This window comes from Oncorhynchus nerka, linkage group LG10 (genome assembly GCF_034236695.1).
Source record: "Oncorhynchus nerka isolate Pitt River linkage group LG10, Oner_Uvic_2.0, whole genome shotgun sequence".
NCBI lineage: Eukaryota > Metazoa > Chordata > Actinopteri > Salmoniformes > Salmonidae > Oncorhynchus > Oncorhynchus nerka.
The window spans coordinates 3,767,783-3,783,547 of record NC_088405.1 but is presented as its reverse complement, the minus strand read 5'-3'; the positions used below and the strand labels follow the sequence as shown (position 1 = coordinate 3,783,547).

The window sequence follows — 15,765 nt, the reverse complement described above, 5'->3', positions numbered from 1 at the left end:
GGGGCTATGATATAAAATGCTAACCTCCCTGTTATTGTAATGGTGAGAGGTTAGCATGTCTTGGGGGTATGATATAAAATGCTAACCTCCCTGTTATTGTAATGGTGAGAGGTTAGCATGTTTTAGGGGTATGATATAAAATGCTAACCTCCCTGTTATTGTAATGGTGAGAGGTTAGCTTGTTTTAGAGGTTATGATATAAAATGCTAACCTCCCTGTTATTGTAATGGTGAGAGGTTAGCATGTTTTAGAGGGTATGATATAAAATGCTAACCTCCCTGTTATTATAATGGTGAGAGGTTAGCATGTTTTAGAGGCTATGATATACAATGCTAACCTCCCTGTTATTGTAATGGTGATAGGTTAGCATGTTTTAGGGGCTATGATATAAAATGCTAACCTCCCCTGTTATTATAATGGTGAGAGGTTAGCATGTTTTAGGGGTATAGATGTGTGTCTGTAACTTTCTCAAGCATTATCATTCAGGATTCATTCAGGATTATCCGTAACCACGGTAGCGTCCACATTAATGTAGAAGTGTTACGAAACATATTCTATTCTTATTATTTTCACAATAAAAGTGAATTCAAAATGACACTATACATGATTTACCATTTGTTTCTATTGGGCAACCAAAACAAACAGGCAATACATCCAACACGTTTATAGAGTCACAAGTGAATGTGTCCCAATACTTTTGGTCCCCTAAAATGGGGGGGGGGACTATGTACATAAAGGGCTGTAATTTCTAAACGGTTCACCCGATATGGATGAAAATACCCTCAAATTAAAGCTGACAGTCTGACCTTTGACCTCATTGTATCATTACAGTTTCTATACACACTGACTGACTCTCTTATTTGTGTAGGACTTTGCTACAGATGGTCTGGTGAATCTGGTTGGTGGATGCTGTGGAACGACTCCTGCACACATCAGGTGACCTGTCGTCTGCTCTGTCCTCTGACAATAGCTACTGTCCAGCGATATAGAACGGATATATTGTCTATATATATAGGACTGATATATTGTCTATAGATATAGGACTGATATATTGTCTATAGATATAGGACTGATATATTGTCTATACTACTGTCTATAGATATAGAACTGATATATTGTCTATACTGCTGTCTATAGATATAGAACTGATATATTGTCTATACTGCTGTCTATAGATATAGGACTGATATACTGTCTATAGATATAGGACTGATATATTGTCTATAGATATAGGACAGATATATTGTGTATAGATATAGGACTGATATATTGTCTATAGATATAGGACTGATATATTGTCTATACTACTGTCTATAGATATAGGACTGATATATTGTCTATACTGCTGTCTATAGATATTGGACTGATATATTGTCTATAGATATAGGACTGATATATTGTCTATAGATATAGGACTGATATATTGTCTATACTGCTGTCTATAGATATAGAACTGATATATTGTCTATACTGCTGTCTATAGATATAGAACTGATATATTGTCTATACTACTGTCTATAGATATAGGACTGATATATTGTGTATAGATATAGGACTGATATATTGTGTATAGATATAGGACAGATATATTGTGTATACTACTGTCTATAGATATAGGACTGATATATTGTCTATAGATATAGGACTGATATATTGTCTATACTGCTGTCTGTAGATATAGGACTGATATATTGTCTATACTGCTGTCTATAGATATAGCACTGATATATTGTCTATACTGCTGTCTGTAGATATAGGACTGATATATTGTCTATACTGCTGTCTATAGATATAGAACTGATATATTGTCTATAGATATAGGACTGATATATTGTCTATACTGCTGTCTATAGATATAGGACTGATATATTGTCTATACTGCTGTCTATAGATATAGGACAGATATATTGTCTATAGATATAGGACTGATATATTGTCTATAGATATTGGACTGATATATTGTCTATAGATATAGGACTGATATATTGTCTATAGATATAGGACTGATATATTGTCTATACTGCTGTCTATAGATATAGGACAGATATATTGTCTATAGATATAGGACTGATATATTGTCTATAGATATAGGACTGATATATTGTCTATAGATATAGGACTGATATATTGTCTATACTGCTGTCTATAGATATAGGACTGATATATTGTCTATAGATATAGGACTGATATATTGTCTATACTACTGTGTATAGATATAGAACTGATATATTGTCTATACTGCTGTCTATAGATATAGAACTGATATATTGTCTATACTACTGTCTATAGATATAGGACTGATATATTATGTATAGATATAGGACAGATATATTGTGTATAGATATAGGACTGATATATTGTCTATAGATATAGGACTGATATATTGTCTATACTGCTGTCTGTAGATATAGGACTGATATATTGTCTATAGATATAGGACTGATATATTGTCTATAGATATAGGACTGATATATTGTCTATAGATATAGAACTGATATATTGTCTATACTACTGTCTATAGATATAGAACTGATATATTGTCTATAGATATAGGACTGATATATTGTCTATAGATATAGGACTGATATATTGTCTATACTACTGTCTATAGATATAGGACTGATATATTGTCTATAGATATAGGACTGATATATTGTCTATAGATATAGGACAGATATATTGTCTATAGATATAGGACTGATATATTGTCTATAGATATAGGACTGATATATTGTCTATAGATATAGGACTGATATATTGTGTATAGATGTAGGACTGATATATTGTCTATAGATATAGGACTGATATATTGTCTAGATATAGGACTGATATATTGTCTATAGATATAGGACTGATATATTGTCTATAGATATAGGACTGATATATTGTCTATACTACTATCTATAGATATAGGACTGATATATTGTCTATACTGCTGTCTGTAGATATAGGACTGATATATTGTCTATACTGCTGTCTATAGATATAGGACTGATATATTGTCTATACTGCTGTCTATAGATATAGGACTGATATATTGTCTATACTACTATCTATAGATATAGGACTGATATATTGTCTATACTGCTGTCTATAGATATAGGACTGATATATTGTCTATACTGCTGTCTATAGATATAGGACTGATATATTGTCTATACTACTGTCTATAGATATAGAACTGATATATTGTCTATAGATATAGAACTGATATATTGTCTATAGATATAGGACTGATATATTGTCTATATATATAGGACTGATATATTGTCTATAGATATAGGACTGATATATTGTCTATAGATATAGGACTGATATATTGTCTATACTACTGTCTATAGATATAGGACTGATATATTGACTATAGATATAGGACTGATATATTGTCTATACTGCTGTCTATAGATATAGGACTGATATATTGTCTATACTGCTGTCTATAGATATAGGACTGATATATTGTCTATAGATATAGAACTGATATATTGTCTATAGATATAGGACTGATATATTGTCTATATATATAGGACTGATATATTGTCTATACTACTGTCTATAGATATAGAACTGATATATTGTCTATAGATATAGGACTGATATATTGTCTATAGATATAGGACTGATATATTGTCTATACTGCTGTCTATAGATATAGGACTGATATATTGTCTATATATATATAGGACTGATATATTGTCTATAGATATAGGACTGATATATTGTCTATACTACTGTCTATAGATATAGGACTGATATATTGTCTATACTGCTGTCTATAGATATAGGACTGATATATTGTCTATACTACTGTCTATAGATATAGGACTGATATATTGTCTATAGATATAGGACTGATATATTGTCTATAGATATAGGACTGATATATTGTCTGTAGATATAGGACTGATATATTGTCTATACTGCTGTCTATAGATATAGGACTGATATATTGTCTATACTGCTGTCTATAGATATAGGACTGATATATTGTCTATAGATATAGGACTGATATATTGTCTATAGATATAGGACTGATATATTGTCTATACTACTGTCTATAGATATAGGACTGATATATTGTCTATAGATATAGGACTGATATATTGTCTATAGATATAGGACTGATATATTGTCTATAGATATAGGACTGATATATTGTCTATAGATATAGGACTGATATATTGTCTATAGATATAGGACTGATATATTGTCTATAGATATAGGACTGATATATTGTCTATAGATATAGGACTGATATATTGTCTATAGATATAGGACTGATATATTGTCTAGATATAGGACTGATATATTGTCTATACTGCTGTCTATAGATATAGGACTGATATATTGTCTATACTGCTGTCTATAGATATAGGACTGATATATTGTCTATACTACTGTCTATAGATATAGGACTGATATATTGTCTATAGATATAGAACTGATATATTGTCTATAGATATAGAACTGATATATTGTCTATAGATATAGAACTGATATATTGTCTATACTGCTGTCTATAGATATAGGACTGATATATTGTCTATAGATATAGGACTGATATATTGTCTATAGATATAGGACTGATATATTGTCTATAGATATAGAACTGATATATTGTCTATAGATATAGGACTGATAGATATGAAACTAATATACATCTCTCTCTCTGTGTTCAGGGCCATTGCTGAGAAAGTGAAGCACTGTCACCCCAGAGTGCCCCCTACTGACGTCTTTCAGGACTACATGCTACTCGCAGGTAGAACGACAAGAGTCTAGATGAGCTCTGTGTCCTTCCAGGCCGTTCCAGGGCTGGTATTTTATATAAAGCCTGGCAGAGTAGACGTGAGTCTAGATGAGCTCTGTGTCCTTCCAGGCCGTTCCAGGGCTGGTATTTTATATAAAGCCTGGCAGAGTAGACGTGAGTCTAGATGAGCTCTGTGTCCTTCCAGGCCGTTCCAGGGCTGGTATTTTATATAAAGCCTGGCAGAGTAGACGTGAGTCTAGATGAGCTCTGTGTCCTTCCAGGCCGTTCCAGGGCTGGTATTTTATATAAAGCCTGGCAGAGTAGACGTGAGTCTAGATGAGCTCTGTGTCCTTCCAGGCCGTTCCAGGGCTGGTATTTTATATAAAGCCTGGCAGAGTAGACGTGAGTCTAGATGAGCTCTGTGTCCTTCCAGGCCGTTCCAGGGCTGGTATTTTATATAAAGCCTGGCAGAGTAGACGTGAGTCTAGATGAGCTCTGTGTCCTTCCAGGCCGTTCCAGGGCTGGTATTTTATATAAAGCCTGGCAGAGTAGACGTCCTGACCTAGGATCAGTTCTGCCTTTTCTTTTTAATAGATAATAATGAATATAATGGCGTTGACCGGGAGGACCTGAATCTACAGTAGATCTGCTCTGAGATTTACCTTCTCAGTCACGGTAGCTGATGATGATGATGATGATGATGAAGAGTAGCAGCAAACCACTGCTGAGCTTTTCACCACAGCTTGAGCATGTTTTGTTGCCACAGGTCTGGAGCCGTTCAGGATCGGTCCATGTTTTGTGCCACAGGTCTGGAGCCGTTCAGGATCGGTCCATGTTTTGTGCCACAGGTCTGGAGCCGTTCAGGATCGGTCCATGTTTTGTGCCACAGGTCTGGAGCCGTTCAGGATCGGTCCATGTTTTGTGCCACAGGTCTGGAGCCGTTCAGGATCGGTCCATGTTTTGTGCCACAGGTCTGGAGCCGTTCAGGATCGGTCCGTACACTAATTTCACCACAGCTTGAGTATGTTTTGTGCCACAGGTCTGGAGCCGTTCAGGATCGGTCCATGTTTTGTGCCACAGGTCTGGAGCCGTTCAGGATCGGTCCGTACACTAATTTCACCACAGCTTGAGTATGTTTTGTGCCACAGGTCTGGAGCCGTTCAGGATCGGTCCATGTTTTGTGCCACAGGTCTGGAGCCGTTCAGGATCGGTCCGTACACTAATTTCACCACAGCTTGAGTATGTTTTGTGCCACAGGTCTGGAGCCGTTCAGGATCGGTCCGTTTGTTGCACTAGGTCAACATCGGGAGCGGTGCAACGTGGCTGGATCAAGGAAGTTCGCCAAGCTGATCATGTCGGGAAACTACGAGGTGAAACGTCTCTCCTTTTTATCCTCCTCGTCCCTGTCTCTCCCCGGTCCCTGTCTGTGTCCCTGTCTGTGTCCCTGTCTGTGTCCCTGTCTGTGTCCCTGTCTGTGTCCCTGTCTGTGTCTCTGTCTGTGTCCCTGTCTGTGAACCGGTCCCTGTCTCTCCCCGGTCCCTGTCTGTGTCCCTGTCTGTGTCCCTGTCCCTGTCCCTGTCCCTGTCTGTGTCCCGGTCCCTGTCTGTGTCCCTGTCTGTGTCCCTGTCTGTGTCCCTGTCTGTGTCCCTGTCTGTGTCCCGGTCCCTGTCTGTGTCCCGGTCCCTGTCTGTGTCCGTGTCCCTGTCTGTGTCCCTGTCCCTGTCTGTGTCCCTGTCTGTGTCCCTATCTGTGTCCCTGTCTGTGTCCCGGTCCCTGTCTGTGTCCCTGTCTGTGTCCCGGTCCCTGTCTGTGTCCATGTCTGTGTCCCTGTCTGTGTCCCTGTCTGTGTCCCTGTCTGTGTCCCGGTCCCTGTCTGTGTCCCTGTCTGTGTCCCTGTCTGTGTCCCGGTCCCTGTCTGTGTCCCTGTCTGTGTCCCGGTCCCTGTCTGTGAACCGGTCCCTGTCTGTCTCCAGGAGGCGTTGAGCATAGCCAAGACCCAGGTGGAGATGGGAGCCCAGGTGTTGGACATCAACATGGACGAGGGGATGTTGGAGGGTCCTGCCGCCATGGCCCGGTTCTGCTGTCTCATATCCTCCGAGCCGGACATCGCCAGGGTAGGAATCACCTGGACATTTCAAACAGATAAGATACCTGCGTACTGTTGAATGCTTCCCGACGGTTAATCGTGTTAACTAAACCACTTCCTGTGATACTGTATCAGAGAGGTGATGTTACTATGTACTGAGCTACAGGAAGCTAAACCACGTCGCTGAAGGGCCTGGAGATGAAGGGAAAACACTCTAAGAACAGAGTTCATCTATAGAAGAAGTCCTTTAGGCCTTTACTGAAGCTGAAGGTCACTTACCCAGCTCTCCTCGTTGTCCTCTTAATCCTCATCTCTCTCCTCTCCTCGTTGTCCTCTTTATCCTCATCTCTCTCCTCTCCTCGTTGTCCTCTTTATCCTCATCTCTCTCCTCTCCTCGTTGTCCTCTTAATCCTCATCTCTCTCCTCGTTGTCCTCTTTATCCTCATCTCTCTCCTCGTTGTCCTCTTTATCCTCATCTCTCTCCTCGTTGTCCTCTTTATCCTCATCTCTCTCTCCTCTCCTCGTTGTCCTCTTTATCCTCATCTCTCTCCTCTCCTCGTTGTCCTCTTTATCCTCATCTCTCTCCTCGTTGTCCTCTTTATCCTCATCTCTCTCCTCGTTGTCCTCTTTATCCTCATCTCTCTCCTCTCCTCGTTGTCCTCTTAATCCTCATCTCTCCCTCTCCTCGTTGTCCTCTTAATCCTCATCTTCCCTCGTTGTCCTCTTTATCCTCCTCTCTCTCCTCGTTGTCCTCTTAATCCTCATCTCTCCCTCTCGTTGTCCTCTTTATCCTCATCTCTCTCCTCTCCTCGTTGTCCTCTTAATCCTCATCTCTCTCCTCGTTGTCCTCTTTATCCTCATCTCTCTCCTCTCCTCGTTGTCCTCTTTAATCCTCATCTCTCTCCCTCTCGTTGTCCTCTTTATCCTCATCTCTCTCCCCTCGTTGTCCTCTTTATCCTCATCTCTCTCCTCTCCTCGTTGTCCTCTTTTATCCTCATCTCTCTCCCTCTCCTCGTTGTCCTCTTTATCCTCATCTCTCTCTCCTCTCCTCGTTGTCCTCTTTATCCTCTTCTCTCTCCTCTCCTCTCCTGTCCTCTTAATCCTCATATCTCTCGTTGTCCTCTTTATCCTCATCTCATCTCCTCTCCTCGTTGTCCTCGTTGTCCCTTAATCCTCATCTCTCTCCTCGTTGTCCTCTTTATCCTCATCTCTCTCTCCTCCCTCTTAATCCTCATCTCTTTGTCCTCTTAATCCTCATCTCTCTCCTCGTTGTCCTCTTTATCCTCATCTCTCCTCGTTGTCCTCTTTAATCCTCATCTCTCTCCCTCGTTGTCCTCTTTATCCTCATCTCTCTCTCCTCGTTGTCCTCTTTATCCTCCTCTCTCCCTCGTTGTCCTCTTTATCCTCATCTCTCTCTCCTCGTTGTCCTCTTTATCCTCCTCTCTCCTCTCCTCGTCCTCTTTATCCTCATCTCTCTCCTCTCCTCGTTGTCCTCTTTATCCTCATCTCTCTCCTCTCCTCGTTGTCCTCTTTATCCTCATCTCTCTCCTCGTTGTCCTCTTTATCTTCCTCTCTCCTCTCCTCGTTGTCCTCTTAATCCTCATCTCTCTCCTCGTTGTCCTCTTTATCCTCATCTCTCTCCTCGTTGTCCTCTTTATCCTCATCTCTCTCCTCGTTGTCCTCTTTATCCTCATCTCTCTCCTCTCCTCGTTGTCCTCTTTATCCTCATCTCTCTCCTCGTTGTCCTCTTTATCCTCATCTCTCTCCTCTCCTCGTTGTCCTCTTAATCCTCATCTCTCTCCTCGTTGTCCTCTTTATCCTCATCTCTCTCCTCTCCTCGTTGTCCTCTTTATCCTCATCTCTCTCCTCTCCTCGTTGTCCTCTTAATCCTCATCTCTCTCCTCGTTGTCCTCTTAATCCTCATATCTCTCCTCGTTGTCCTCTTTATCCTCATCTCTCTCCTCTCCTCGTTGTCCTCTTAATCTCTGTCTCGTTGTCCTCTTATCCTCTCTCCCTCTCCTCGTTGTCCTCTTAATCCTCATCTCTCTCCTCTCCTCGTTGTCCTCTTAATCCTCATCTCTCTCCTCTCCTCGTTGTCCTCTTAATCCTCATCTCTCTCCTCTCCTCGTTGTCCTCTTAATCCTCATCTCTCTCCTCTCCTCGTTGTCCTCTTAATCCTCATCTCTCTCCTCTCCTCGTTGTCCTCTTAATCCTCATCTCTCTCCTCTCCTCGTTGTCCTCTTAATCCTCATCTTCTCCTCTCCTCGTTGTCCTCTTAATCCTCATCTCTCCTCTCCTCGTTGTCCTCTTAATCCTCATCTCTCCCTCCTCTCCTCGTTGTCCTCTCTTAATCCTCATCTCTCTCCTCTCCTCGTTGTCCTCTTAATCCTCATCTCTCTCTCTCTCCTGTTGTCCTCTTTATCCTCATCTCTCTCTCTCCTCGTTGTCCTCTTAATCCTCATCTCTCTCCTCTCCTCGTTGTCCTCTTTATCCTCATCTCTCTCCTCTCCTCGTTGTCCTCTTAATCCTCATCTCTCTCCTCTCCTCGTTGTCCTCTTTATCCTCATCTCTCTCTCCTCGTTGTCCTCTTTATCCTCATCTTCTCCTCCTCGTTGTCCTCTTTATCCTCATCTCTCTCCTCTCCTCGTTGTCCTCTTTATCCTCATCTCTCTCCTCTCTCGTTGTCCTCTTAATCCTCATCTCTCTCCTCTCCTCGTTGTCCTCTTTATCCTCATCTCTCTCTCTCCTCGTTGTCCTCTTTATCCTCATCTCTCTCCTCTCCTTTGTCCTCTTTATCCTCATCTCTCTCTCTCCTCGTTGTCCTCTTTATCCTCATCTCTCTCCTCTCCTCGTTGTCCTCTTAATCCTCATCTCTCCTCTCCTCGTTGTCCTCTTTATCCTCATCTCTCTCCTCTCCCTCGTTGTCCTCTTTATCCTATCTCTCATCTCCTCGTTGTCCTCTTTATCCTCTCCTCGTTGTCCTCTTTATCCTCATCTCTCTCCTCTCCTCGTTGTCCTCTTTATCCTCATCTCTCTCCTCTCCTCGTTGTCCTCTTTATCCTCATCTCTCTCCTCTCCTCGTTGTCCTCTTTATCCTCATCTCTCTCTCTCCTCGTTGTCCTCTTTAATCCTCATCTCTCTCCTCTCCTCTTGTCCTCTTTATCCTCATCTCTCTCTCTCTCTCGTTGTCCTCTTTATCCTCATCTCTCTCCTCTCCTCGTTGTCCCTCTTTCATCTCATCTCTCTCCTCGTTGTCCTCTTTATCCTCATCTCTCTCTCTCCTCGTTGTCCTCTTAATCCTCATCTCTCTCCTCTCCTCGTTGTCCTCTTTATCCTCATCTCTCTCTCCTCGTTGTCCTCTTTATCCTCATCTCTCTCTCTCCTCGTTGTCCTCTTTATCCTCATCTCTCCTCTCCTCGTTGTCCTTTTTATCCTCATCTCTCTCCTCTCCTCGTTGTCCTCTTTATCCTCATCTCTCTCCTCGTTGTCCTCTTTATCCTCATCTCTCTCCTCGTTGTCCTCTTTATCCTCATCTCTCTCCTCTCCTCGTTGTCCTCTTTATCCTCATCCTCGTCCTCTCCTCATCTCTCTCCTCTCCTCGTTGTCCTCTTTATCCTCATCTCTCTCCTCTCCTCGTTGTCCTCTTTATCCTCATCTCTCTCCTCTCCTCGTTGTCCTCTTTATCCTCATCTCTCTCCTCGTTGTCCTCTTTATCCTCATCTCTCTCCTCTCCTTCTTTGTTCTCTTTTCTGTTTTCTCTCCTAGGTACCTCTGTGTATAGACTTGTCTAACTTCCAGGTGTCCTCTCTCTCTCTCTCCTCTCCTAGGTACCTCTGTGTATAGACTCGTCTAACTTCCAGGTGTCCTCTCTCTCTCTCCTCTCCTATGTACCTCTGTGTATAGACTCGTCTAACTTCCAGGTGTCCCCTCTCTCTCTCCTCTCCTATGTACCTCTGTGTATAGACTCGTCTAACTTCCAGGTGTCCCCTCTCTCTCTCCTCTCCTATGTACCTCTGTGTATAGACTTGTCTAACTTCCAGGTGTCCTCTCTCTCTCTCTCCTCTCCTAGGTACCTCTGTGTATAGACTCGTCTAACTTCCAGGTGTCCTCTCTCTCTCTCCTCTCCTAGGTACCTCTGTGTATAGACTCGTCTAACTTCCAGGTGTCCCCTCTCTCTCTCCTCTCCTAGGTACCTCTGTGTATAGACTCGTCTAACTTCCAGGTGTCCCCTCTCTCTCTCCTCTCCTATGTACCTCTGTGTATAGACTCGTCTAACTTCCAGGTGTCCCCTCTCTCTCTCTCTCCTCTCCTAGGTACCTCTGTGTATAGACTCGTCTAACTTCCAGGTGTCCTCTCTCTCTCTCCTCTCCTATGTACCTCTGTGTATAGACTCGTCTAACTTCCAGGTGTCCTCTCTCTCTCTCTCTCCTCTCCTAGGTACCTCTGTGTATAGACTCGTCTAACTTCCAGGTGTCCTCTCTCTCTCTCTCTCCTCTCCTAGGTACCTCTGTGTATAGACTCGTCTAACTTCCAGGTGTCCCCTCTCTCTCTCCTCTCCTATGTACCTCTGTGTATAGACTCGTCTAACTTCCAGGTGTCCCCTCTCTCTCTCCTCTCCTATGTACCTCTGTGTATAGACTCGTCTAACTTCCAGGTGTCCTCTCTCTCTCTCTTCTCTTCTAGGTACCTCTGTGTATAGACTCGTCTAACTTCCAGGTGTCCTCTCTCTCTCTCTTCTCTTCTAGGTACCTCTGTGTATAGACTCGTCTAACTTCCAGGTGTCCTCTCTCTCTCTCCTCTCCTAGGTACCTCTGTGTATAGACTTGTCTAACTTCCAGGTGTCCCATTAGTAAGGACAGCCCTCCTAGGTACCTCTGTGTATAGACTATTTGACCAGGTGTCCTCTTAGTCTCTCAGCCCTGTCTGGTACCTCTGTGTATAGACTCTATTTGACCTAGCCCATTGTCCTCTCAGCCCTCTCTAGGTACCTCTGTGTATAGATTTGACTAACCCATTGTCCTCAGCCCTGTCTGGTACCTCTGTGTATAGACTATTTGACCGTAGCCCAGGTGTCCTCTCTCAGCCCTGTCTAGGTACCTCTGTGTATAGACTCTATTTAACTTCCAGGTGTCCTCTCTCCTCTGTCTGGTACCTCTGTGTATAGACTTGCTAACTTCCAGGTGTCATTAGTAAGGACAGCCCTGTCTAGGTACCTCTGTGTATAGACTCGCTAACTTGACCAGGTGTCCCATTAGTAAGGACAGCCCTGTCCTAGGTACCTCTGTGTATAGAAGCTATTTGACCAGGTGCCCATTAGTAAGGACAGCCCTGTCTGGTACCTCTGTGTATAGAAGCTATTTGACCGTAGCCCATTAGTAAGGACAGCCCTGTCTGGTACCTCTGTGTATAGACTCGCTATTTGACCAGGTGTCCCATTAGTAAGGACAGCCCTGTCTGGTACCTCTGTGTATAGACTCGCTATTTGACCAGGTAGCCCATTAGTAAGGACAGCCCTGTCTGGTACCTCTGTGTATAGAGAAGCTATTTGACCGTGCCCATTAGTAAGGACAGCCCTGTCTGGTACCTCTGTGTATAGACTCCTGTCTAACTTTTGGTGTCCCCATCTCTCTCTCCCTGTCTGGTACCTCTGTGTATAGACTCGAACTTTTGACCGTGTCCCATTAGTAAGGACAGCCCTGTCTGGTACCTCTGTGTATAGACTCGCTAACTTGAGGTGTCCTCTCTAAGGACAGCCCTTCTAGGTACCTCTGTGTATAGACTATTTGACCCAGGTGTCCCATCTCAGCCCTGTCTGGTACCTCTGTGTATAGACTCGCTAACTTCCAGGTGCCCATCTAGTAAGGACAGCCCTCTCTAGGTACCTCTGTGTATAGACTTGCTAACTTCCAGGTGTCCCATTAGTCTCTCTCTCAGCCCTGTCTAGGTACCTCTGTGTATAGACTATTTGACCCAGTAGCCCATTAGTCTCAGCCCTGTCTAGGTACCTCTGTGTATAGAGAAGCTATTTGACCAGTAGCCCATTAGTAAGGACAGCCCTGTCTAGGTACCTCTGTGTATAGACTCGCTAACTTGACCAGGTAGCCCATTAGTAAGGACAGCCCTGTCTGGTACCTCTGTGTATAGAAGCTAACTTGACCAGGTGCCTCATTAGTAAGGACAGCCCTGTCTGGTACCTCTGTGTATAGACTATTTGACCCAGGTGTCCCATTAGTCAGCCCTCTCTGGTACCTCTGTGTATAGACTCGCTAACTTCCAGGTGTCCCATTCTCAGCCCTGTCTGGTACCTCTGTGTATAGACTCGCTATTTGACTTCCAGGTGTCCATTCTCTCTCCCTCTCTAGGTACCTCTGTGTATAGACTCGCTAACTTCCAGGTGTCCTCATCTCTCTCAGCCCTGTCTGGTACCTCTGTGTATAGACTTGCTAACTTCCAGGTGTCCTCATTAGTAAGGACTCCCTGTCTGGTACCTCTGTGTATAGAAGCTATTTGACCGGTGTCCCATTCTCTCTCCCTGTCCTGGTACCTCTGTGTATAGACTTGCTAACTTCCAGGTGTCCATTAGTTCAGCCCTGTCTGGTACCTCTGTGTATAGACTCGCTAACTTCCAGGTGTCCTCTTAGTCTCTCCCTGTCTAGGTACCTCTGTGTATAGACTCGCTAATTTCCAGGTGTCCCATTAGTCTCTCAGCCCTGTCTGGTACCTCTGTGTATAGACTCGCTAACTTCCAGGTGTCCCATTCTCTCCCTGTCTAGGTACCTCTGTGTATAGACTTGCTATTTCCAGGTGTCCCATTAGTCTCTCCCTCTCCTAGGTACCTCTGTGTATAGACTTGTCTAACTTCCAGGTGTCCCATTAGTAAGGACTCCCTGTCTGGTACCTCTGTGTATAGACTATTTGACTTCCAGGTGTCCTCTCTCTCAGCCCTGTCTAGGTACCTCTGTGTATAGACTCGTCTAACTTCCAGGTGTCCCATTAGTAAGGACAGCCCTGTCTGGTACCTCTGTGTATAGACTCGCTAACCGTCCCATTGTCCTCAGCCCTCCTCTCCTAGGTACCTCTGTGTATAGACTATTTGACTTCCAGCCCATTAGTAAGGACAGCCCTGTCTAGGTACCTCTGTGTATAGACTCGCTATTTGACTTCCAGGTGCCCATTAGTCCTCTCAGCCCTGTCTGGTACCTCTGTGTATAGACTCGCTAACTTGACCAGGTGCCCATTAGTAAGGACAGCCCTGTCTGGTACCTCTGTGTATAGACTCGCTAACTTCCAGGTGTCCCATTAGTAAGGACAGCCCTGTCCTAGGTACCTCTGTGTATAGACTCGCTAACTTCCAGGTGTCCCATTAGTAAGGACTCCCTGTCTGGTACCTCTGTGTATAGACTCGCTAACTTCCAGGTGTCCCTCTCTCTCTCCCTCTCTAGGTACCTCTGTGTATAGACTTGTCTAACTTCCAGGTGCCCATTCTCTCAGCCCTGTCTAGGTACCTCTGTGTATAGACTCGCTAACTTGACCAGGTGTCCTTAGTCTCTCTCTGTCTAGGTACCTCTGTGTATAGACTATTTGACCGTCCAGCCCATTAGTAAGGACTCCCTGTCTAGGTACCTCTGTGTATAGACTTGCTAACTTGACCAGGTGCCCATTAGTGGACAGCCCTGTCTAGGTACCTCTGTGTATAGACTATTTGACCTAACTTCCAGGTGTCCTCTCTCTCCCTCTCCTGGTACCTCTGTGTATAGACTCGCTATTTCCAGGTGTCCCCCTCTCCAGCCCTCTCCTAGGTACCTCTGTGTATAGACTCGTCTAACTTCCAGGTGTCCAGCCCTGTCTGGTACCTCTGTGTATAGACTTGCTAACTTCCAGGTGTCCTCTCTCTCTCTCCCTCTCTGGGTACCTCTGTGTATAGACTCGTCTAACTTCCAGGTGTCCTCTCCCTTCTCCCTCCTAGGTACCTCTGTGTATAGACTCGTCTAACTTCCAGGTGTCCCCTCTCTCTCTCTCCTCTCCTAGGTACCTCTGTGTATAGACCTCTGTCTAACTTCCAGGTGTCCTCTCTTCTCCTCTCTAGGTACCTCTGTGTATAGACAGCCTAACTTCCAGGTGTCCTGTCTCTATTTGACCTCTAGCCCATTAGTCCTCCTCTCTCCTCTGTGTATAGACTCTCTATTTTACCTTAGCCCATGTCCTCTCTCTCTCCCTCCTCTAGGTACCTCTGTGTATAGACTCCGCTAACTTCCAGGTGTCCCATTAGTCTCTCCCTCTCCTAGGTACCTCTGTGTATAGACTCGCTAACTTCCAGGTGTCCCATTAGTCTCTCTCCCTCTCCTGGTACCTCTGTGTATAGACTCGCTAACTTCCAGGTGTCCTCTCTCTCTCCTCTAGTAAGGACTCCCTGTCTGGTACCTCTGTGTATAGACTCGCTATTTGACCAGGTGTCCTTCTCTCTCCTCTCCTGGTACCTCTGTGTATAGACTCGTCTAACTTCCAGGTGTCCCTTAGTCAGCCTCTGTCTAGGTACCTCTGTGTATAGACTCGCTAACTTCCAGGTGTCCTCTCTCTCTCTCCCTCCTAGGTACCTCTGTGTATAGACTCGTCTAACTTCCAGGTGTCCTCTCTCTCTCCCTCTCCTAGGTACCTCTGTGTATAGACTCCTAACTTCCAGGTGTCCTCTCTCTCTCCTCTCCTAGGTACCTCTGTGTATAGACTATTTAACTTCCAGGTGTCCTCTCTCTCTCTCCTGTCCTAGGTACCTCTGTGTATAGACTATTTGACCTAACTTCCAGGTGTCCTCTCTCTCTCTCTCTCCTAGGTACCTCTGTGTATAGACTCGTCTAACTTCCAGGTGTCCTCTTTCTCCTCTCCCATCTGTCAGGTCTAACTTCTGTCTGGTACCTCTGTGTATAGACTCGTCTAA

General features: G+C 44.0%; 1 protein-coding gene across 1 annotated transcript in view; it reads left to right on the top strand.

The window, feature by feature from the left end:
* The first annotated feature begins 910 nt into the window (after positions 1-910).
* The window catches only part of LOC135573604 (methionine synthase-like), a 78,873-nt gene continuing 64,018 nt past the window's right edge, over positions 911-15,765 (top strand). The window contains exons 1-4 of the mRNA XM_065022867.1: positions 911-936; positions 4,680-4,759; positions 6,005-6,117; positions 6,721-6,861. Coding sequence (XP_064878939.1) covers positions 4,747-4,759; positions 6,005-6,117; positions 6,721-6,861 — 267 coding nt within the window. The 5' untranslated portion in view covers positions 911-936; positions 4,680-4,746. The remainder of the gene's footprint in view (positions 937-4,679; positions 4,760-6,004; positions 6,118-6,720; positions 6,862-15,765) is intronic.